At 35.9% G+C, this 25743-nt stretch overlaps 1 protein-coding gene across 5 annotated transcripts in view; it reads right to left on the reverse strand.

Annotated features, from left to right (window-relative positions):
* Vps13D (vacuolar protein sorting 13D) overlaps positions 1-25743 on the reverse strand; it is a 166383-nt gene that overhangs the window by 10251 nt on the left and 130389 nt on the right. For 4 of the 5 annotated variants that reach the window (XM_083120752.1, XM_083120748.1, XM_083120749.1 and 1 more), the window contains exons 55-65: positions 23339-23547; positions 21657-21876; positions 18920-19100; positions 16974-17006; positions 12908-13086; positions 11623-12066; positions 10327-10536; positions 6266-6448; positions 3477-3651; positions 2072-2271; positions 846-958 (exon numbers count right to left, since the gene is read on the reverse strand). In XM_083120752.1, the coding sequence (XP_082976878.1) occupies positions 846-958; positions 2072-2271; positions 3477-3651; positions 6266-6448; positions 10327-10536; positions 11623-12066; positions 12908-13086; positions 16974-17006; positions 18920-19100; positions 21657-21876; positions 23339-23547 (2147 nt within the window). The remainder of the gene's footprint in view (positions 1-845; positions 959-2071; positions 2272-3476; positions 3652-6265; positions 6449-10326; positions 10537-11622; positions 12067-12907; positions 13087-16973; positions 17007-18919; positions 19101-21656; positions 21877-23338; positions 23548-25743) is intronic. The other variant, XM_083120751.1, reaches the window with a different exon arrangement.

The raw sequence follows: 25743 nt of genomic DNA on the forward strand, positions 1-25743 counted from the left end.
CAATATGAGACCCTAGACGAAACATTAGAAAGACAATATTGTAAACACGACTGTATGCTAAAAAGGGAAGAAATGAATATATATATGAAAACACATCTAGAAATGTAGTACGTACATAGCTGATAATAGAACAAAATATGGCTGTTTAAGGTATGTATCATGACACTAGTTTAACGTCTCTGAGAACACATACGACACACAAAATAAGGATCGGTGGCACCACAGTCCTCATGAGCCCATTGGTGACATCCACCAGTGCATTTCGCCCATTTTTCTCCATGCTTGTAGTCACTAAAACACAACCACAAAATAAACACTCTGCATCAGCATTGTCCCGAGGAAGATCATCATCATCACAGAAAGTGTAGAGATATTCACTTGCGTCTGATTCATCAGAACCGGGTGTCTTCTGCTTCATCCTTTTCGGTGAACATTTCGCCGCTGGTACTTTCCTCACCATTCCTTTCTGTGGCTGTGCTTTTACTTTCTTTCCAGTAGGCCTATTGTTGACGTTCCCCATTAACTGATTTCTGTAAGGGGATGAAGTGACTATACAAGCTGAGCCCCTCCTTCCTCTCGACAACCTGGGCTGCAATGAAGGGAATGGTCGAATGTCTGTGGGTGAAACAATAGTCTGCATGTCTCCATTCCTCGCAGATGAAGAAGGTGTGAAAATGTTCTGAGCTTGGGGAGCAGATCTGGAATTTTTATTCCAGGTGGAAACTGTTAAGAAACACTGATTAAAATAATTGAAGGAACTTACAAAACATATGGCATGGGACAAACACCATGAACAATAGGGGGCATGCTCATGCTATACTTTTATTACAAATACTTTTAAATACCTGCGACTAGAATCTCTAACAGCATTGGCAGTTTCTGATGCTAGATCCAAAACCCCTACAACAGGTTTTGTTACTGTTCCAACCAGTCCTTTTCCAAAACCAGAAATGAAACCCTGGGGAAAAAGAGGCTTCATTGTGAAAAGAGAACATATAATTTTTTGAACAGTGGAAATAAACAACACTTTGCAAAAGGGTAAACTTTTATACGGAAATATTTTGCACATTGCTGTACATATAATGTATATTATGTTTACAAAACCTCTTGCAAACTATGAATTAAAGGCGGAATTTTTGCTCATAACCATAAACTATTGATGTAAAATTTGCACATACTGATAACTGATGTTCTGCTGATCTGATATAAATTGCAAATGTTTCTTCACAAACATGAATGGTTCCCTAATCTAACTTAATTAATGTATTTAAGATGAGAGCAATGGATTCTGCCACTGAAAAAGAACCGAGTATTTAGGTATTTACTTTACAAAACCATATTTATATTCATGAAAATAATAAACTGGCAGAATTTTACACTTAAACACAGGATATCATAAAGTTACCAATAAACTGATACAATAATATGCTTATAATGGCTAATAATGATAGTGCACTGATTAATCTGTCTCATTCTTACTACAAACAAGAAACCATTAATTTCCAAATAGATGCAGTGGTTCCCAACGAGAAGATAAACTGAATTGGAAAGTAAAAAAAAATAAACAGACATTGCAAGTTCTTATAAGTAGTGAATATTTACTGATTACAACAAACTATTTTATGTTTGTGTAGATTTAAATTATGTTATAATCAATGTAATTGAATTTCAATAACTCAAAACTGATATCACTTGATAGTCATATGGTGATGCATTGAGGCCAAGAAGGTGAATTTTTAAAATGTCATCTACCTTGCTTGATAATTGCTAGAGATAACTTGAGATTTTCAATTCATCACTTCACAGCAATTTTAACAGCCACTTCAAGAAAAAAAATCATGAGAAACCAGGGCTTGCTCAGTAGCTCAGGTGGTAGAAAATGGTATGCCAGAGAACAAGTCCTGGTCGCTGTGTGCACCAAGCAGAGCAGAAACGTATAACTGCAATGACAGTGCTTAAGTGCTTGTAATAATTGCAGAATCATAGTAACAAGTTATATCAATTAAAATAATAGTTTGTGAAAAGAGATGTTACATCTCAATAGTTAATAAAAAATGTTATCTGTCCTTACAAAGACTCCACCATCATTGGCCCCTGCATATGTTTGAGTGAAGATACTAGTAACACCTCCGAGAACACCAAATCCTAATCCTTTCACCCCAGCAACAAGATGGTCAAAACTTGTCCCAGGATGCTCTTTTCTTATTCGTTGTCTCTTCTCCTCATGGTAGTCATCCAATATTGCTCGTCCTAAGCCATCAGACAGAGATTCTGGAACATAAACAGGAATTATTTAATATACACACTTCTTTTCTCAATGACAGAAAATGTTTTTTTTTGTGCAAACCTTTAAGAACACTGATGTAAAAATAGATGAATGTAATTAATTTATTTACTACTGATTACATAGTGTCTGTCTCTTTCACCTGAAAACTAGGGAAGAAGGTCTGTTGCAGTGTCCCAGAAAAAACTGGTATTCAAACTAATGTTAATAATATTCCGATAACAGGGGTGAAAATTAAAGACTTCACTGACAAAAAAAAAGACTATTTACAGACCCATTTAATTACAGCCTACCAATAAATAAGCATAAACAAAAAATTATTATCTGCTGTCCAACATCTCTTACAGCCAGTCATGGCATACCTTTGTATTGAACACAAAACTAACATTCTTATTAAGGCAACTGTTGTTTAGTATGTAGTTTTCTTTGTGTAGTAAAAAATATCAGTTATCATCTGTAAGTACTAAAAAAAATCAAGGTTATCATCTGTAAACAAAATTGGGAAACATAACATGGTGAAAAACAGTAGGAAGCTGAGAAGAAAATCTGGCCCTCAAACCACAATATATAAATTTTTAAGCAATTACTAAGAGCCAATAGGCAAGAAATGCTTTCATAACTGGCCTCACTCGTCAGTACAATAATAATTACTACAACAGTATATGCTGAGTTAGAGATGTGGGCTCTCTCAACATATTGTGGTATTTGAATTGAAAACAAATATGTGTTGAAGCCTGCCAGGGGAGAGGAGGGATTGGGGGCAGTTTGTTTCGATTTTTGAATCCTGAAGTGATGTCAAATCATACCTCAAAAATAATTATGAAAATATATCATTTGAAGAACAACAGTACGGAAAGGATTTAATCCATTTCCTGCTTATTTATAACAAATAGCAGCCTAGTCTACTATGCTAGAATATATGCTCCTGAGATACAAGTAGGTTAGTAAAAATTATATGAAGAATGTCTTTAATTGAACTGAAAAAATAAAATTTGTCATCGTCGTAGGGAGTTGTCATCATGTAAACTGCAATAATAATAACAAAAGAAACAAATTGCAGTAAAAAACACAAAAACTGGCAAATTATAAGCAGAGACTTAAAAAAAATGCATCAACACATTTCAATTCCCATATTAGCATAAAAACAAAATAACAAAAAAACGAACAAAAAAAAACACATATGTATATATACCTGTGACTTTAGCAGCTGAGTTGGATATTCCATGAGTAAAATTCTTTACAAGAGCTCCAACATTGCCTTCATAAATTAATTCAGACACTCCTTCAGAAACATCATTGACAAAACCCACAGGATTTCCTAGGAAGTCAACAGATCCTAAAATAATTCCTGCCTGCCATAGCAGTTCCTGTGAATAAAAGGTAAAATTAATATAGTAATTAAACAAATACTTAATAGATAATAAAAAGAAAAATATATGCAGAATATAGTAATACAAAAGATCAACTCTTCTATTAAAACTCTGAAATCATTTACTTACTTTAAAGAAATGCCTTATACAATTACTTAAGTTGAAGTTTTTCAAATATAAATACAACTACGAAGAAATGTTCAGATTAGTTAAAAAAATTGTAAACTTTCATTTCCAAGCAAATGACAACTAAAGCAACTAAATATCCCTTTCGAAGAAGAATCTGCATAAGTGGAACCTCGATTTTACGTTTCTCAAGGGGACCAAGCTGAAAAATGCAGGAAAATGTGAAATCGAGGAAATTTTTGCTATGTTGGAATCATCATTGAATGAATGAATTTTAAATTTTGAGTGCATCAGCACTTAGGCTATTTTGCACCTGTCACATTATTCAGGGTCCAGCCCCTTACCATAACTAAAATATAACTAAATAACATAACTATAATGTTGGATGACTAAAATATCCTTACCTTGGTTAAATGCTGAGGCTGTAAAGGGGTACTCAGCACATATAAGGACAAAACACAGGACAACAAGCATGCAGCCCTACAAGGATCAAACTGGCCGTAAGTCCAGATGCCAGACCCTCGTTAGTCTGCCAAATGCAGCCCAGGGGGTACTATGTGGAAGTGAGGTTGACAATTGGATGTACTGCGTGGAAAGATCCCCTCTTACACCCTGTTTGGGACCTTCGAGATTTAATGTATAATGTAGGAAAATGTAAAATCCATGAATGTAAGATCAGGGCTCCACTGTAGTTTCAGGACAAGAAGAGTAACAGAACCATCAGCTGCAGCTGTTTTGAATGCTCTTGAGTTTTGAAGAAAATTGATGAGTACTGTGCTCTTTTGTCCTTCAGGGGACACATGTGGATTCATAACAGTTGTGCCACGTGACAATCATATAAGGCTGCACTTCAACTTTTGCCCATGTCTATAACATGTATCTGTTTGCTTATGGTGGACTGCTCACAGCTCAGTGAGACAGACAAATGTTACTTAACTGGTATAATTCCCCATATTATTTCCATAAATATTGCTACATGAAACTTATTTTTGGAATAACCCTCAAAACATTGTTACTCCAAGACAACTTCTGATGAAATACATTCACTGAATAGGGATAAATATATAGACTTACTATGTCACAGGATTCGTTAGTTTCGTACAACTCTGGTATGAATGATGAGCTTGGTACAGTGGGATCCATGAGTATTACCGTGCAAATTGTTCGTGTACTTTACTTGACCCAATAAGAGCTTCAAGAATTAAAAGAAAACTCAAAACAAGCCGTTGACAACTTCTGCACCAGAATACATAAAAATCCATCACTTAAAAACACACAGTCATGGACAATTTGCACGGTAAAAGTTATGGATCTCACTGTACAACCAAACTTGTTCAAACATGTTACCTAGCTAATACAGTGGATCAAACAAGAGGAAAAACATAATTCAACTGTTTAGTGGAAGATAATAGTAAAATATTGGTATCTGCAGACCTCAAGTTGATCTTAATACCACAAAATTTTAAAATATATATATATAAATATAACATTTGAGTCTTGAACAATTTATTAATACAGTGCTAACTTCCATTTTTGTTTCTGTGCAACTCCATCTTTCCTTACCACCTATTCTACTGAAAGCGGGTCTTGAGACATATTTCTATTGTCTTCCAAGGTAAGTGTGTGCTGCAGCAGGTGGCAATCTCAGTTGCAAAGTGCATGTTCTATAGGAAGAACAGCAGCTGTCCTACAGCAGTATGGTCAAGTCTAATCCTGCCTTTGCTTGAAGCTGTGTTTGCACATTACAAGGAAGTACAATGAACCAAGGTCCTTGGATTGCTCATATCAGACCTCTTTAGTAACCCTTATGCACAAGGGAAGAAACTATGTGTTTTCAATAATTGATTGATTGATTTGTTGTTTTAAGTCCACTTTATGCACAGGAAGGCTAATCGGAACTGGACCTACAGTTTGAAGTGGGATCTGAACCACTGTGCCATGTGCCTCCACCGGGTATCATGTTTTCAATAAATTTGGCGACATGGGGTGTTTGATTCCACGACCAGCAAATGGCACTTTGCAGCATGAAACCAAATGAATAAGAACCTTCCTGGGATAATTAATAACCCCTACTCCATTTTGATTAATACAATCACGAATTTCTATAATATATAATATAATAATATTAAAATTACATGAAGAGTTCAAAACATTTTTCTGATCACTTAATCATCAAGGAAGAACTCTTATATTTATTAGTATATTTTCAATAATTCTATTCAACAATTCAATAGGGCTATTCCCATATATATTTACTATGTCTCCTGAATATATTTGAACCTATCACTGATTGCTTGCTTTCCAGCTGAGTTCAAAAGCTTGCCACAATAACTCAAGTGATCAACTGAGATAACAATGGATTTAGGAGATAAATATGATTTCACTGCATGACTATACCTTTCAGTGTGTATGTTGTTCCCAAACACCGCTATCACTACTTTTATCTCTAACGTACTTTTTTAACTAATGTAACAGTACTACTCACCTCCCTATAATGTTTAAAAATGGAGTTTATAAGGAACTGACTGGTTTCAAAAAGATGCTGTTTGACAAAGCGATTCAGTTCTATATTAGCATCTGCAAATTTGATCAGTGTTAAGCCTAATTTTCTTTTGATGGCTCGCAGCTGTGGAGGTAACTTGCTTGAAGTTATCACACTAAGCTTAACCTGGAAAAAGATTTTAAAAACTTTGTAACAGTTTATAAAAAATTACAATGGAAATATTAATGCTGTTATTAAGTTATTGACCTAAACACAATTCTTTCAATAGAAGATACTTCATAAAAAAATGTAACTTGAGCAAGACTGAAACGAAGGTCTTTAATATTCTCTGTAAATGTTATTTATTGCTGCAGAGAACATCTACCCTCCATGAAATTGAGGATATAATGTAAATGAGAGCAGTTTCTATAATTTATAAGACTATCTCAATACAGGAAAACCTCGTTAATACGAAGTTCAAGGGACCAAAAAATGTCAACTTCGTATTAAATGACTTCGAGTTATCCAAACTTTTCAAGATGGTGCCTGTTTTCAGGTGTAAATAAAGTAGAGTATAAATTACCCCCACAAAGGATGTTTTATACTTGGTGGTAGCTCAGAAAATAAGCTTTATATGTACTATATAATAATATTGTACGTTTTAAAGAAAGTGTAAAAAATGTTACACAAAATGAGAACACGGAGCTTAACGCGGACACAAAGATTCCAAGGAGACGGTTAACACCATTTATCCTGCTTAGTTATACAACCGGTTATGCACGGGATGCATGTCATGGCAAAAAGTCTTATAAAAAACGTTATTTTCTTTTAATTGTGCAAAGTCGTTGCTCTTCCACGAAATTCTTACAATTTTAGTTCATAAGAAACCCATTTGCACCGAGACCTACGGAAAGGAAAACAATCTCGTTTATTGCAAGAAGTGAAACTCGGAAGAATCTTGACAGTAGTCACACTGGTGGGAGCAAGAGACGGGAGATAATCGGACAGAATGAATATTGGATTTTATGTGCGTTCACTAGAACATTGTCCCTTACAGGATTAACTGGTAAGAGAAGATTCTCTTGGGAGAGAACACCTTTCCCTGGCACAAAACAAAACAAAAAAAAATCGGGGCTGTAAATTTCGTTCTGGTTCGGCTGTCTAAAACATCGTAAAAAAAGTCGCGTATTCTTTGCTTCAGTTAACTTCATATTCGCCCCCCCTCCCCCTTTGCAGGGATCAGTTCAAACTCTTCCTCAAATTGCATTGTAATCCACTCTGAAAAAGTAAACACACAACTTGCGATCTGTTTGCACTGAATGTGTATCCTAGGGCACATTAAACAGTGCCGCACTCGATAATCACTCTGGTTTGGATCCCACTTTAAACTGTATATTTAGTCCCGCTTAGCTCAGCATAAAATGAACTAAAAACAAGCTTTACGAAACTTATTTTCAGATTAATCGACAATTTATTGTAGGTTTCAGGAGTATTCTGGAGGTCAAACACTCGCTCTGCCAAAACCTTTCCTCTCGTATTCCTACATTGAGCATTGCTGTTTTTTTTTTGTTTTTTTTTAACAGCAGCACGCTAATGGTTATGAAGAAAAGCGGGGATCATATGGCTTTGTGAGATTCAAAACAATGAAGCTTATTCCTTCGCACAGGATGAGTCATTGCAGTTATCGGCGAGCGAGAGCTTTCCAGATGCTAGACTAAACACTGGCGCCAGCTGCAGCGTAAACACAATGAGACCGGCTGGAAGTTAGAGCAGCAGGTGGCAGAAGGGAAATCATCGGCATTTTAAAGATAAGGCAGTTGTCAAAGACCGAACTTTTATCAGCAGTGTGAAAAAAAATGATCCTTGCATTACGTTTTACCATGCAACAGACAATACGGGCAATATTTCCTATCCAGACAGCTGCATTCAAACAAGAAAGAGGGACCTGAATTCTGCAATTATCACATTACCATGCACACCAGTGGCGGATAATGACCTGTTGTAGGAGAAGGAAGGGGGTCACTTTTCTTTTACTTATCATGCGGTTTTTGTTCGTTTTAAAGAAGGTATTCATAACTGTTTGCTTTTTTTTTTAGACGCCAAAGGAAGAGCCTGTGTGCGCACACGAGCAAGAAATCGTGGCCGAAACAATTAGCAACGGACACCCCCCCGTTTGCTGATAGATAAAGGGGAGAAGTCACTCAGACAACAAAACACTGTTTTGGCAAATTTTATGACCGGCACAGTTGGGAAACGTATGAAGCGGGAAACTGAAGTTGCAACATACGTAAGATGGACGTCAACTTTTGCGGGAAACCTATATGACAACGCATTAAGCGGGTTGAGGATCTTTAGTTGGCCTATGCGGCTTTGATTATCTGTAACAGTTTCCCTTTTTTTTATGAAGTTCTACAGGGCACAAAGAACACGCTTTTAATGAAAGTGGTTACCGGAAGTTGTCGGCTACCAGGCCAAAAGTTGCTCGCTCACGGGAAATTGCTGTATCTCGAGCTCAGAGCTTCCAGGCGCCACGCGTCTTGTATTTTGGAACATTCGTGCGATCTTATCTCACATTTCTCATCTAGCACTGGTGAATATTTCCAAGGTGGCGCATTCAGCGGGGAAGGAGCTTGACTTCCCATGCACATTGACAAAGAATGTCAATGTCCAGCGGGCATTTGGGGCTGCTTCCCTCGAGTTGTCAGCAGCTCTTAGGACAAGGAAACATGTCAAGTTAAAATAACGTCCAAGCTCTCTGCACATTCAATCTTCTCTTGTCGACTTACGCAGGTGTCTACTTCGAATTAAGCGAAACCAGTTTTGCGGAAGGGTCTTGTAAACAACTTCGTATTAAAAATTATCCTTATTTCGATTTATCCGTACTGAAATACATTATAAATCCTATCTTATCGGCTGGGGAATGGGTTGAACTTCGGATTAAAGGGTATTTCGTATTAACCAATATCGTATTAACGAGGTTTTCCTGTATCACTTTGAATTGACATCACCAACAATACCTTTACAGATTCACACCAACTGCTTCCTATTTCATCTCAGGCTGAGAACTGACTGAGTAGTAAGCAATAACAGGGCACTTTGAATTGTCTCAAACCTTCATTTTTTAACCTCTTTAAACCCATCTTACCTTTTACATGTTTGCAGAAACTTTTACTAATCTTGCCTTAACTCCTGAGGAAGCTGAATAATGTGGTGAAAGCTTGAGTAAGTAAAAAGGTATGTACATACTTAAACTGGACTTCAATTATTTAGTGAAATGATGGCATGTGGTGTATGTTATGCCTTATCCATCGTAATTATCTAAGATTTGCATATCAATCTGGTTTAAAATATTCATAGATTCTAGGGAAGGACTGATATGAGATTCTTGCAGGTGAAGAACCTCCATTAACAAATGTCCAGAGTTGGATAAGTTACTTGAAGAAAGAAAGCATTACAGTTAACATTACTTTGCTTCCAATTGTTGATATTACTGTTACTTTGTCATACAAAAAGACATGTAAGTGTTTACAGAACTCTGCAGTGCATGTTTTTTTCCAGCATAGCTTTACAAGCATACATTAAAGTAACACAACAACATATGTCTTGTCCTGCAAAGAGATCATTCAGTTCTGAATTTAACAAGGTGCTACAAGTAAAGTAATGAAGTAGCATTATAATTACTCTTGTAAATTTCAGTAATGCTTTACTAACATTCAGTACTCAAATAGTAACTACTGCAAGTACTGAATAATAGTTAATAAAAATAAATAACTTTTCATACTTTTGCCTTCTTCTTCTTCTTCTTCATTTTCTACTTCATAAAGGATAATTGTTTTTTTCTTATCTTAGGCTTACAGCCTAATTTGTGCTGAACAAAATGAGATTTAATTTTAACTCTAGCATTCGTAGTTTCCAAGATATCAGTGTTTATTTAAAACCTTACAGAATTTTAAATTTCCTGCTGAAAACACACTTGACATTTGTGCAAACATGGGAAAAACCAGCCTTAGCAGCTAAAATAAATATGCATTCAATGCACAATTGCTTAAAAAAAATCTACATACCTGACTCAATGTAACTTGTAGAACACCAAAGTAATATCTGGTTGCATGGACAGACGTGGCAGCTGTTACGATCCGCTGAGTTTCGAAGTCACTCTCTTCTACATTTTCTTGTTCCGGTTCAAGTTGGTGGTAACCAACAAAAGCACACAGTTTGAACAATAACTTGTCTTCAATATTTACAGTTAGATTCTTAACATTCACAATTAGGTGCTGAAAAGAATCAAACATATATTTAGAAACCTTAAACTAACTTGTTTCTTTCAACAGTTTAAGAATAAAATGCCCAATACAGACATTTCTTTCTTGATTATAAACTGATGCACTAATATGTCATTCTCAGTATCAATAATTAATTTAGTTCCAAGTTTCTGTTACAGATTATGACTGTAGCATGCAATATTGTGAAATGCCTTACTATAAAAAGCAGCATGTTAAAATATTAGTTACTTTCTAATGCACTTTCCAGCTCTTAAAGGCAGTATTTTGTCCTCGTTTCCTAAAACTTTCTCATGCAGAGATTGGATTGCAATCTTCAAATGTCTTCCTCATGAATGTTTGTCTTTGTACTTTCCATGAGAAAACCTATGGTTGCATCAAAAGGTATACTTGTTTTTGCCTGTATCTGACTAAGGTTGGACAGCCACGTGCAGGAATTTCAAACTTAGCTGCATCACTATATTTTTGTAGTAAGGGTTGCTATGTACAGAGAAAAATATCTTAATGTTGATGTACATAATGATAATTCATACGACAAATTAATCCCAAACTTAGTGAAAGTGGACACATGCAATGAATGCATATGTTGACATGCTGCAATGACACTTATTCAAACAATTTAGCACGAACTCTAAATTTGTAGCACTAGTCCATAGTAGATAGTTCAAAACAAAATAATTTTCTTTGTACGTAAATTAATCTATATAGTGTGTCAAGTGTTTCATGCCATGCCACACCAAACATTCCATTATTCAGACATGAGTTCCTGTTATACTGATGGAAATATGAACTGTTTTAGGATTACTCTTTTGTTAGCAGCCTAGATTTAAAAAAAATAATAAATCTGAAAATGAATATGGATAGAAGATAAGAGTTTTTCAAACTGCAGTTTCTTCAAATGGCATTAGTGATCAACTCTTTATCTCATGTAAAATTATCACTGTCAATGGTTCGAACTGATATTGGCTCCAACCTAAGCACCAGTTTCTAATATAATAAAATATGCCCTTAGTATAACAAATATTGTAATATAAATTTATATATGTACATACATACAAATAATACTCTATTTTTTAATACCTTGAATATTTCTGCATTAAGATTTGGACTAGGTACTTTCTCAGCTGTTATCTGAATTGCAGGTAAATGTCTTTGGTGATTTCCATCATTTCGATTTGCTGGCGTCACATACAAAAGCACTGGACATGACCCTTCTAATAGCTGATTGTCCACTTGAATATCCTGAATGCTGATATTTAGGACATACTGAGTTGCAGTAGATATTTTCTCCAGGATAATGTTCTTCAAGTGAGCATAGATCAATTCTTCGGATGGTTTTCGACTCACAACACTGACACCCAAACCTCCCTGTAGCCTCAGTGTTAGATGCAACTCCCTTTCTTGCTGATGATGGCACGCCAAAGTTTCAGAGTCTGCAGAGGATGATGATGTATGCAACAGCCTTGGACGCTGGGAATCTGATATATGAATCCAGTCTTTCTCCTCTAACATGCAGTAAAATCTCTGTTTGGTTGTGAAAAAAAGACAAAAATCAATAAAAATAAACTGTATCTTGCAATTATTTTAAAAGCACAGGTCTAATACAGATTTATGAAGAATGTATCAATTTGCATTTAATTCCTTCTCTCACCATATTTGTACAAAAATTCTCTGAATATAGCAAACAAACATCAAATCCGATCCAAATAAAAATTAGAATCAATTAGTATACAGTAGATTAGTAAAATTAAACACAATGACAGATAGGCCCTTTGACCGTCAAGGTCTGCCAAGTGGCTTTTCAATGGGTGCTGGTTGATTAGCACATAAGGTCCAATCATCACTGCTTTCAAGATCAGAGTTCCGCTCATTTTGGCAAAATTAATGACTTTTCCAGGCATTTTAAAAATAAATTCCCATATCATTTTGTTGCGTTATAACCAAGTTCTAAGTGTTACACTGAGAGAATACAGTACATTCGAAGTTGTTCAAAATAAACCAACAAAAAATAACTATGAAAACACTTTTATACTGCATATCTCCCATCAAGAATCCGCTTATTTTCATTCCCAAATCCTGGCATATAAGAAAAGACTTCATTTTACTTATTTTTCCAAGTCAGTGGAAACCTTGCAACAGTCTGCTTATGTTGAATTGAATTAACTCTCCAAATGTCCTCATGATACTGTGTCAATACAGAAATTTTGGAGTTTCCACTGGAGATCAAACATATGCAGGAGTTTATGAGAATTGAAAGCAATGTCAAATAATGTTGAAAGATTATGGTTGAATAAAACTAGCAAAAACAGCAAAGCATGTATTCCACTGAATTAAACTAATGCTGTACATAATGGACGATGCTAACCTTCTGATTTATGTCAGAGATTTGCAGCACTCTGGTAGGCCCATCTGTTCCAACTTTTACTGATAAAAATCCTGACCCTGGTCGAAGACGCTGACGAGAAATAGATTGCTCAGTTGGAACCTCTGTATCTGACAGCTGGTGATAGCCTTTCTGTGGGGGTCCAAGTACAACTTCACTCCCTAGCAAACAACAAAAATATTCAAAATATATCCATAATATAGATAGTGTGTTAGAGAAAAGAAATAATCGTTTTAAGCTAAATCATACAAGCCATTGCAAAAATCATGTACAGTCATGGACACTTCTGGGTTGTAACAGCCCCATATACTTTCAATGGGATTGCTACAACCCATTAGTGTCCATGACTGTACATGTATGTAGAAAACTAAAAATGCTGCAAGCTTGGATTTCTCCTATATAACATTTAAGGATACTTACATCAGGAAAATGATATTAACAATCTCATATTATCTTAATACTTACACTTGCAAAGTTTCTGGCAGTGACAGTTAAGATTTAGGTTTCATGGAACTTACAAAAAAAAAAAATAGTAGTAGTATTACAACAACAAAAAATCCAATAATAGAGCGACAAACAGCAAGGTAACATCTAAAACTTACAATATTTGATTTTACATCAATTTCTTCACATTTCCAAATCCTTCTCTTAAAAAAAATATATATATCTTCAATGGATTATATCCATCTTACAACAAGCACATACATACCCACAGGAAGCAGTGCAATTTGCTTTACATTTTAACCACCTTATCCTTCATTAATTATAAGTGATTGTGCATGTGTCTTACAAACATGCAACACATACAATTCTGTACTGAAATATTCCAAAATTAAATAATTTCAATAAGCTCTTCTAACTTCTTACTGTACAAAATTATTTATTATGTTGAAAATCCAGTTATTTGGAAACCAAACATTATTTTACTCTGATAAGCTTACTTATTCCATGCAAATTTTCTTCACAATCGATTTCACCACCTGTCTGGTGGCTTCGTCTGCCTGATGAAGCCACAGGTGGCAAAACTGATCGCGAAGAAAATGTGCATGGAAAAATGAAAAGTAAGTATATCAGAGAAAATTACCTATCTCCGCGTAACTGCCAGATATCTTTAGATACAACCAAGCATTATGTAACAAATAGCAGGTGTGCTCATCTTTTTTTTTTTTTTTAAGGGACATTAGAGCTTGTTTCAAGCTTAAATTTTGAATTTAAAACATTTATAATTTGCAGTTTCCAGAATCGGATAGTATAGGCTAATTATCCACTAATTATCCATTCATTCTTCGAACGCTCACTTCAAGACTTTCTATTTCCATGTGAGAATGAAAAAAAAAAAACTGTCCAAAGTTTGTGTAAGGCAGAGGGAAAGGTAAAAGTAAAGTTCCCCATTCTCATTGCAACATGCCATAAAGACATGAGTTATCTGAGCACTGCAATGTGCTCCTACTTGAAATTGAACCCCATACCTTTTGATTACAAGGCAAGCATTACATGCTATTGTCTGTTGATAGCAGTCAGCAGACAATAAGACATCAGTAGAAATACAGGAAATGATAACGAGTGGGAACCGATGCTATTATATTGCAAATTATGTTTAAATCCTGGAATGTCAACAGGGACACAAAAATAAAAATATATACAACAATAGCCATGTATGGCTCAGAATGTTGGGTAATGACAACTAGAGAAGAAAATAGGAATTGTAGCTTTCCTGGCGATGTGTTTCGAAAAGGTGTTCTCGGGTTACCCGCCAGGTTAAATCGGCAATAGTTTCCAACATTTCAAGCGCATGCATTGCTCTCATCTTCAGGGAGAGAACACCTGTTCGAAACTAGAGAAGATTGGTTGTTAAAGTGGGAAAGGAAGATCTTGAGAAAGATATCTGAAGCAGTAGAGATGAGGAGAGATGGAGAATAAGGCTATAATGCCAAAGTGCAGGAACTGTTTGGTCAGCCAGATATTGTAGTGAAAATTAAACAGTGGAGAATAAGGTGGGTTGGGTTGTTCATGTGCAGAAACTTGGATCGTCAAGAAGATATTCACAGGAAATCCCGATGGGAGAAGGAGATGCCAAAGACATTATTAAAAAATAATATTAACCCTTTCGAGGTGCATGACGAAATACTCGTCATGCATGGAAATTCCCCAAGGACGGGGTTCATTTTAAGCAAAATGTAACATGTTGGAAAATGTTTTTTTAAAAAAAAGTTGTAATAACACGATAAATGCCAATGAGGGCTTGTTTTATTCAGAATTTCCAAAGTTTTCACTTGGTAAGGTAAACATGTCGATATATACCCATTTTTGGAAGCAACAGACAGAGGAATTTCAATTTATTTATTACTTTTTTTTTTCAGTTTGGCTAACTCCCATTCCGTAGCACTCATTGATATGGGCAAACCACCAATAGTCGCTGATTGAATGTAATGGCGATTACATACTATCAAAACGATAATACAAATAGTAAATTTTTTAAAAAAAGAAGAAGAAAACTCAAGGTCAAGGAGAATTTTTATCACAACTGACAGGAAACAACTCCATCAGAAATTTGCCCATTGATCCGAACTGAAAGCTTGAAAAGGAGTAGGATTCTTCGCAAGGGCACGAACTCTTACACCTGGCTGTCCAGAGAAAGGAAGAACATTTTGCCACCTCCCCGATGTCTACCCCCCCCCCCTCCACATTTCTTCCCACTGCACTACACTCGCATCACCACTATCTTCATTCTCCTCTAATTCTTCATCTTTCCCCCCTTCCTCTTCTGGTTCTTGTCGATCATCTTCTGGCACACCCTGTATATCATCTTCTGAACCACCCTGTATATCTTCAACTTCTGTTTCATCCACCGTGTCAAACCCCTCCTCCAACAAGTCACGAATTTCTCCTGGCCGAAGAGATGTCATCACAAAAGACTCTTTCTTCTAACAACAAGGTTTCAAAAGCACTCACGTTCATAGCCCGATAACAAGAGAATAATTTGTGCAGCCAAACTCCTTGCCTGCAAGTGCATATTACATTTCACCAACGCCTCTCCCCTCCCCCGAAGACCGTAGCCACCTGTACGGCACAGATGCCACGAAAAACACTCTCGAATAACGCTATACAGAAAGGCTAGCTCCCCCTCCCACTTCCCCGCCTGTTGTTAAGTGGAAAACACAGGACAAACAAAGCTCTAATCCCTTTCTTCTGTCCAAAGCCAAATTTACTGCGTTGAAATAACGCTTGTTTAGAACTTGAAAGACTGAGCCCTTTAACTTATAAAGCCTTGAAAAACACGTGGGCTTTTGTTGTGTCTTTTAACAATCTGCCTGGCGACACAACAATGACGTCAGAGTATACCCGGCGATGACGACAAATGTGAGGTGGATGCTTGGAGATTAAAGCCAAAAATATTCCGGTTTTTTTTATTCGGTTTCCTATTTATTGAACATTTATTACGAAGATATGTGTTTGCCGAAATATTCGTCAACCGTCCTTCAGTTACTTTTGTCATCTGGAGGCTCCGCCTCGAAAGGGTTAAATACAACAGCAACCAAATGATAGATTGAACTGCCTTCTGTACAGATGTGTTATAGAAAGAAATGAGGTACTGGTATTGTTAAGTACCTTTATACATATTGTAAATTATGTAAAATTAAAAACAATGTATCACTCAGGCAGCAAGCAAAGGCTAGACACATACATAACCAAACAGAGAAATCAAGATGGCGGCGAAGTTGGAGACTGGGTCAAGGTCATTGAATGAGGCATGAAAAATAAAAGTTCGCAAGTGTGGCATACAGGAGCTTCAGCTGACTTCAGAAGACACTGATAATTATTAGAACCTTGATTTTTCTAAGTTCTAAATGCATGCAAATCTGATGTTTATTTCTCTCCTATTATTTTTAAAGGACAGCAATAACTTCCGCACAAAAGGCAACATGAAAGATAAAGAATGACACTTCCATCTAACATATCTTCTCCCATACACATATTATTCACTCATATGTACATGCACAAACATAAGAATACTAATTGGAAATGATAATGTAAACAAATTACATACACATTTGCCATGTGCCTCCAGTGTTAGATCGCCCTGCAATATATATTAAGCAAGATCACCAAATGCTAAACAAAAGTTGGAAATTACAACTTTGAAAGCAAAGTTTGTTCTTCATGCAACAGTATTGTGAATTATCCACTCTTACACAGACAAAAATGACAGTATGAAAGAAACATAACCATAAATAAGCAACACAAAAGACAAAATATTAAATATGAATGATTCGCTCAGTCCAATGTTCAGAGAAAAGGGAACTATAGAGAAATATCATTCCTGCAAATTATTACAAATATCATTATTGAGCATTTTCTTTTGTTGATACACATTGTATAACAACTTATTGGAAATGAATAAACAAAATTATAAATAAAACAAGAAACACTACAGTGAAACCCAGATTTTACATTTTTCAAGGGGCCCATAAATGAAAAAAAAAAACATAAGATCTGGTAATATAAGAAGTGGGTAAGGAGTGAGACTAAAATGCAGGTAAGAAATGCTTGCACAATAGGGTTTCTTGGGTGTGCAATGTATTAAAGAATTTAATTACAGGAAAGAAGTAATGTTATGATTTCCAAGGAAATAAAGCAAGACATACAGTGAAATACTGTGGCAGATTAATAGCCATCTCTCCTGGATAGGAGTACGATATGATTGTTTTTAGCTGCTGCCTGTTAGCTCCAAAGAAGGTTTACTGTTAAATTTAGATGTCTGAATGGATGGAATATACATTTACTGTGTTAATTGACAATTCATTGCTAATTTTGAAAGCTCAAGTATGGCTTGTTGTTAAATGTCAGTGGAAGAGGAGGGAGGGTAATCATTTTTATACACCATAATCAAAGTCTCCAGATTTAATTTACAGTGCAGCATCATGCAGAATGGATTGAGTTCCACTTTCTAAATTATATTTTGGGCCTCCCCTATGCCATAGTGGCAACATCACCACCTCATAGTTGAGGAGTCATGAGTTCGATACCTGGTGGAGGCACATAGTGGTTCGAATCCCACACTAGGTCCAATAGGTCCTGTCCTGATTAGTCTATCAATACATAAGGTGAACTTAAAACTAAAACTCAAACTAAACTGCCCAGTCCTGATTAGGCTATGAGCATAAAAGTGGACTCAAAACAAACTGTTTTTTTAACATCAAAACTGGGGATTTTTATTTAGTCTTACATTTATAAACAATTCACTGTTAGATTTAAGAAGCCTATGGAAGAGTGGGAAAGAATGGGGAATCATCCTATTTTCTCATAGTTTCCACCATTTATTAACTGATTGGTACTACTAGTTATGCTTATCCATATTGAATGATTAAAAATATTTGAGTTGCTCTTACTTGAAATTAGGGATGGACTGATATGAAATTTTGACTGAGACTGATAAAATTTACCAATACTGATAACATATATTCAATTGATCTGCTATAAAAATGAAAGGAAACATTACATGGTTTATTCAGCTCTTTAATTAATACACGTAAATGCAATGTTTTTGCCATTGAAAAATACACATTTACTTTACAAAGACTGTGGCACATGAATTATACCAGTATGTACCATAACAACATGGCAGAATTATGCACTTATAGAATATTTATAAAAATATCCGGTTAGAAACATTAATGGCAATTTTACTAAAAAAAAAAAAAAACTGTCACACAGATATGCCTTTAATGACTGTTACAAATGGATTACAGATTTAAATCTCCTGTTCTTAACCATTGGCTAATATCAGATAGCAAAGTAAGAATGTTTTCCAGTATGCAATTCTGGAAGCAAAGGGAATAAAGGCCTGAGAGAATTGAAAACTGCATCACAGTTATGAAAGGTATATTATAAAGTGCTTCATGCTCAAGTAGTCTTCAACTTGTTAAAAGCATATAGTTGAGCGATTGAGTTGTACCAAGATTAATGTACTAATTCAAAACAATGATTACATACCTGGTCTCAGTCCAAAAAATCCATCTTTTGCTTGAACACACATGTTGTTGTGAGCACAGAATAATCTTCCATCATCAGTAAAGCGCCACGTTTGTGTTGATTTTCTCCTTTTGTCTGGTTTCCTCAACACCAGAGGCACATACTGTAATGGTTGTGGGGCTGGCCCAGCAATATCCAAGACCTATGCATCACAACAAATAGATGAAAATCTAACATGAGTGCGATAATCAATTTAAAGTTAACGTTAGACTTACGTTACACTGTTTAACACTACCTTCAATGTTTATTTACTCAACTCCTACTTGGGTAAAGGTGGAAATTAGCAATTAAGAAAATAAATATTTATTTATTGAAAAACCCCTACCAAATGAAGCTGTATGGAACAAGAGCATTAAACTTGCTTTTTCTATTAATACATCCTGGACTGCATTTTGGAGAATCTGGCATCTGACTCACAGCCAGTATAATCTTCTGTGTGGCTCATGTTATCATCCCTACATATTTGCAATTTTCTTTCATCCATCATGTATTACCACTAATCATCCTCATTTTCACGATTAGCCAAAAGGGGCAGAAAAGCAAAGTAAAATAAATTAAATCAATCAGTCATTGTGATAGCAATATTCTGCACTTTTTGTTGACATCTTGACCTACTTGTTGATTTCTTTACCTTCTCTTGACTTTCATGATTTGTTTGACTGGCAGACACCCTGTACCAGTGCTGAGAGCAATTTCCATATTGCAATGTTCCACTGTGGAATGTATTTGTATTGAACTTGAGTTTGTTTTTAAGTCCACTTTATGCACAGATGGGCTAATCAGGACTGGACCAACAGTTTAAAATGGGAACCGAACCATCAGGTATTGAACCTTGATCTCAAAGTGACAATGTTACCACCACACCATCAGGGTCAGCACTATGGAATGTGAAAATGTGAACATGGCCTCTATGAATAACATCATTACTGGCCTGACATCATCACTGTTTATTACTCACATCTCCAAACTTATGTTCACCAGTTGATCAGTTTCAGGGCGTGTGATACAGTTTCCACGGGTCTGATCCCAAGCTCTTCCGTCCGTGGCAGTGTGCCACCTTAGCTCTTTTGGAGCCAGATCTGGCTCTTTCGTACACTCGTTCGACTGTGAACTGGGACGCCCAACCCCGTGCCCCACTATGATGCCATCACTGTTTTCGGCCTACATAGACCAACTTTTTGTCATAATTATACATTTTGCACGTGACGTGATATTGTTATATTGGCTGTGTCGCCCCCCCCCCCTCCCTTTTATCTTACCAGCTACTTCTTTATATGTGCAGTGTTTGACGTGAAATTGACATAATATTGTTATCAGGGAATTCTTTATTTTCGATTTCATACGACCATCAATGGATTATTGAGATGTGCGATGCCGCCGGATCTAGATGTTGAAAACAAAGAATAAATTGTCATCAATTTAGAGTTACCGATAATAGCAGTGCCCCACCCCTTTGACAACTAACATTACCCTAGGAGGCACTTTATCCAGTCTTTGTAAATCTAGCTCCTTGAAGTCAGTCTTAACTCCATTTAAGGTGAAATTTAGTTCTTTTATGCGCATCAGGTTTGGCAACACTGAAAGGAGGCAAGGAGAAAAGCATTGATCTTATGGGAGTATCATTTGATTTGTTCTCCTGGGAATATGAAACTTCCGATGGAATAGAAAAATATATCAACGGGAAGAGGGCAGTTGAAGATGGATTTCACCAGCGGAAAAGTCGAAACTTCCATTTGATTAGTCGTAACTTGATGTTGAAGTTGATTCCCCATAAGGAATACATGGGATTCCGAAAATTCTTATTGATCATATTTTTCAAACATCGTGTCTAGCGTAATAATCAACATAAAAAACCCCTTTCACTTGCAACATGGAGAGAAATTCATACTCTTGGATACACCCAGGTTTTATTTTAGTAGCAGTGCCCATTCGGACGATATTGAAATAAATGCACAATTGGCACGTAATTGTATTTCCTCCCCTTAAGCCTCTGAAATATGTGAAAATATGACTGCGATGACAGTGCTCTAAATGGCACAAATTCATGAGTTTGTACAAAATGTTCTAGCAACAAGTCTGGTGACATCATAATCAGAACTTTGGAATGTTGTCGAGTAGACAGGTAGAAACAACTTCAGAAGAAGATTTTACTGATCAATGTAAGTAGCATGCTTTTTAAAGTATTTTCTTCCGATTTTTCATTTTTAGTGTTTATTAGCAGCATTATAAAAGTTATTAACAGTACATGAGCTGACAATTCACAAAAGCAATATCAACTATAAAATAAAATACAATAACATGCTGCACTGTAGTATCTTATAAAACACTATTGTAACGTTTGTGTTTAAATGCACTCATTAAAATACATTATCATTTTTTTTAAAAAAAAATTAAAAATGCCTTCTTCACTATAGACAATTATGGGAATATCATCATCAGAATTCTGGAATCAATGACTTTTTCTAGAAGTTAAATGATTTCACTCGTATATTTAATTAAAACATAGTCCAAAGTTAATATAAACATGGTATCCACTAAACATTTCATGAAAATTACTGGATACCATGTACACTTTTAGACTACAGCTATCATGATAAGCTTTTAAAAATGATAAATATGTGTGCAAAGAACTCCCATATTAAAATACCATCAATAAAAATGAGGAACAACAGGTGGTGAGAAAAAAGTTAATAAATACCAAAATATTATCTGGATTAATAGACCGCCTGCGGGGATCTCTTGGGGGGCTGCTACCTTCGTGCTGAAGATGGCCCTCTCCTGTCATCCTCCACAGCTGTGACCGACAACCTTGCTCCTTGCGACTTAAAACCACGCGGTTTCCTTCTGGGACATCTAAGACCAACTGCTGACATCCAATATCCAAAGGGTCATATGTTACTTCTCCGGTTCCACTTCCGCTTTAAAAGTAAAGAAAGAAATGCCATAATGTAAAGTACTTTTCATTGTGTTTCTATAACTATTTTATGGCACCTTGTAAAGAGAACTTCTTCATCGCATCCTGTTTCTATAAAGCACACTGCTGAAAAAATTAGAACGTTTGAGTTTGTGCAAAATCCCAAGATGCATTAAAATAAATACTATCACAAACATAATAATAACAAATAGTTGATGGCATGCAGATTTCTTTCACTACAGGAAACTTGCAGTATTTTTTGTGAAGCAATAATATATATATAACTTGCACAACTGCACTCAAGATACACAACTGGGTAACACAGATAAAAACCATGAGCCTTTGTATGAGTTTCCAAATTTCCTTAAATATCAGTACAGTATGCAATAACAATAAAATATTTGACCAACAGAAAATTGATTAATGCAAAATGATATAAGCATGAAATGATTCTAGACTGAAATGGCATGCATGTACAATAGCCACAACAGTTTATCTACTTACTCTAGCCTTTGATGAAGAAATGGTGCCATTTAGCAGTGACAAAAAAAAATAATCTATTATTTCAATATGTTAGTACTAGAAAACTAATGCAGGTGTAGTCTTCCTTTTAAAAAATTGAAGAAAGGGAAAAAAGCAATTTTATCTTTAATGTACTAATGAAAATATCTATTTGAAACTTTGCTCCTGGCAACAATGACAACACAAATGATGGGAGAAGCACAATTATAAACCGATTGTTTGAACCTGGGACCTCTGGCTTTGTAGCACGTTATGCTGACCACTGCCACAGAGGTGATTGGAAATTGGCAACATAATAAAACAGACATGTGCTGAGCACGCCCCCCCCCCCCCACACACACACACACCAACACACACACACCCATTGCACAAATAACGTAACGAGTTGCTCTTACTTGCTGATTTTTTTTTTTTAAATTTTCACATGCATTTAACATTCCAATTATAAATTAAAAGCCAGGAAATTTGAATGGGACACCTAGAATTTTACAAACACTATTTCGCACAATAAAATATACCCAAAAACCTTTACTACTTTAAAACTGGAGTATTTCTTGGAACTATCTAGCCACCTTTTATTCTTGGTAAATAGTATTCCTTGCTTCCACATTTCAATCTACTTCTATCATAAATTTGTGGAAGCTGCACATTTTATAGGTGCCATTATCATGCAAATTAATTATTAAAAATTTTGTCTAATTCTGTGTATGTTTACTGTATGATCCAGTACAAAACTATTTTCTACATTGGGCACAAAAGAAAACATAAAAAAGCAAACTACTGTAGATATGATCATATTACAATGATACTTACATTGGCAAACGCCTGATACAGACGATAGAAGCAGAAAGAAAAGAGCAAAAACAAAAACCAGAATTAATCACAAGAAAGAGTGACTGGAAAACACTTAAAGCACAAACTGCATATTAAAAACATAAACTTACTTTTTGAAAGTTCCTGTGAAAGCTATATAAATGAAATTTTCGTAGGTGAGCTCTCTTCCTTCTCCCATTTTATCCATGTTGTACATGGCTGCTGAGCCTCCGGGAGCAATGCATGTGATGTTTTTAGGCAAGGTTGGCTCATCCCACACATAAGGTACTGAATAATGAGGTCGGACCACAGATATCAGGCTTTCAATGCTAACGTCACTCTGAAATGAAACAACAGTTTATTTCTAGCTTTTAATTGGCAGTACGGTAGTTATTTGTGATGCAAGCTTTTAATGAAGAAGTTCTCGCCGCCAGGAAAGCTTCAAGAATTACTTCAAGTTTTTAAGTCGTCAATGCTATTCTGGAATCCACAAAAATGCTGTGCGACACTTTCGTAGATTCCAAATATCATGGAAATTATGCAAAATGCACAATTTTCATTATTCTTGCAACAACATTGTCGGGGAGAAATTGATTTTGATTAAATGATTATCTCATGCGAAATTAAGAATATTTTAAAACAGAATTAGGTTAGAATTGCTATGATATAGTTGCAATGGAAAGTTGATGTTACAATTTAATGAACATTCTGAACAACTTTTAATTGTTATAATCTTCAAGTACTAGTATCAGTATTGATGGGAATCTGTAAGATTGATTGATTGAGTAGGTGTTTTAAGTCCACTTTATATGCAGTAAGGCTAATCGGGACTGGACCTACAGGTTCAAGTGGAATCCGAACCACTATGTTCCTCCACCGTGTATCGAACCCGGGAACCCTTGATTACAAGGTGATGATACTACCACTGTGCCATTGGGGAGGTCCTGGGGAATCTGTAAGAGTATTGGCATCTGTTTACAAAGTGGTATTGGCTCAGGCCTGCAGAAACCTGTATATTAATCGGTACTCTATCTATATCAGATATTAAAGGTATATCGATTTATCATTAAAATTGATGATATTTTTAGATACAGTATTTACATAAATATGCTGTAACTTAATAAAAAAAAAGCATCTTATTATTTTTACGAGTAAAATGTATATTTTCATTTAATAATTGTCATGTGCACTTGATGTATACAATTAATGAACACTGGCCAGGAGAGAAAGTAATAATAGTTCAAGGAAGAGCAGGTCACAAAGATTAAAAAGAGATGACATTGGTGCTCTGTACATGGAGTTGGAAATAGTACTAACCTCTCCCCACACATGTGAAAATTGAGCAGAAATGAAGTTGACTGTGGCTTAGAATTTGATAAGCCAAGGGCAGGACCTTGGCAATTCAAATATTTATAACAACAATAACAACCCATGGTGAAACTGCCCGTGAAGGCCAGGGACTACCTACTACAGGCCTCGCTCCCATCTGGCGAGGTGAGATCATCCAACCAGTTACGGAATGACATGTGGTCAGCACGACGAACCCCCAGTCGTTGTAGTAGACTTATAACTGGGTTACGTTACTCATTTGTAGTTCTCCAATTTCTTCATGATGGTGGGTGGCCACCAGTCCCACACACAGGCCGAAATTTGAGGAGAAAAGTTGTTGCACTTCCTCCCAGGAGATCTCAGGAGATTCGAACTTGCGTACATCCCATAATCAGAGCCCAAAGCATGATGACTTGCTTAGACCATATGCCCACAGTATGGGACCGTGAAAGTACTTGGGAAGTTTTTTATTATTAGCCTATCCAGATATCACTGAAGGATATTATATCCCCTCTAAGTGACTGAGACAAAACATCCTATCCCAACTTTTCAAGGTCTTCTTCCTAGAACAAATACTGACTGCGAAAATCGCCATTGTTAAAAACAAGCTGAAGAAAAGGCGAACAAAAAATTATAAATAGTAAGGATTTCAGATATTGACATTCTGAATGAGGGGAAGTGTTCCTCATGCTGTTAAAGTCTTGAGAAGATAATGTACCATGCGTTCATTTCGATCTTCAGCCGAGAGATCGGGAGATGCGTGGCAGGCAGCGCTGATGGAGATGCCAACATTTGCAGCCTGTAATGTCCGCTTATTTTTATGGACATATGCAAACATTTATATGAATATTGCAAAACGAGCACTAACCTGTATTATAATTCATCATCTGTAATTCATCCAAGTTCTGCCCTTATATACACAAATAAATACGCTTTAGAAACGATGTTAAGAGCCACAGATAATAAAACATTTTAATCATAGTTTTGACCAGTAACGTCCTGCTTAAGTTTATATCCTTGAAAGAGTTTTGTGGCCATGGGGATCATTTGGAGGTTTCGAATGTGCAACACTGTATCAAGATTACGTTGCAGACGAAACCGTTAAAAGTCAATGGTTTCCGTGAGCTTCCTTGTAATCCGAAATCTACAAGCTCGAGTTTTTTGTTCCTTCGTGACTAGATGAAGACAGAGCTCTGAATATAGTGGC

The sequence above is a fragment of the Lepisma saccharinum genome, chromosome 4 (genome assembly GCF_977018435.1).
Source record: "Lepisma saccharinum chromosome 4, izLepSacc3.1, whole genome shotgun sequence".
Taxonomy (NCBI): Eukaryota; Metazoa; Arthropoda; class Insecta; order Zygentoma; family Lepismatidae; genus Lepisma; species Lepisma saccharinum.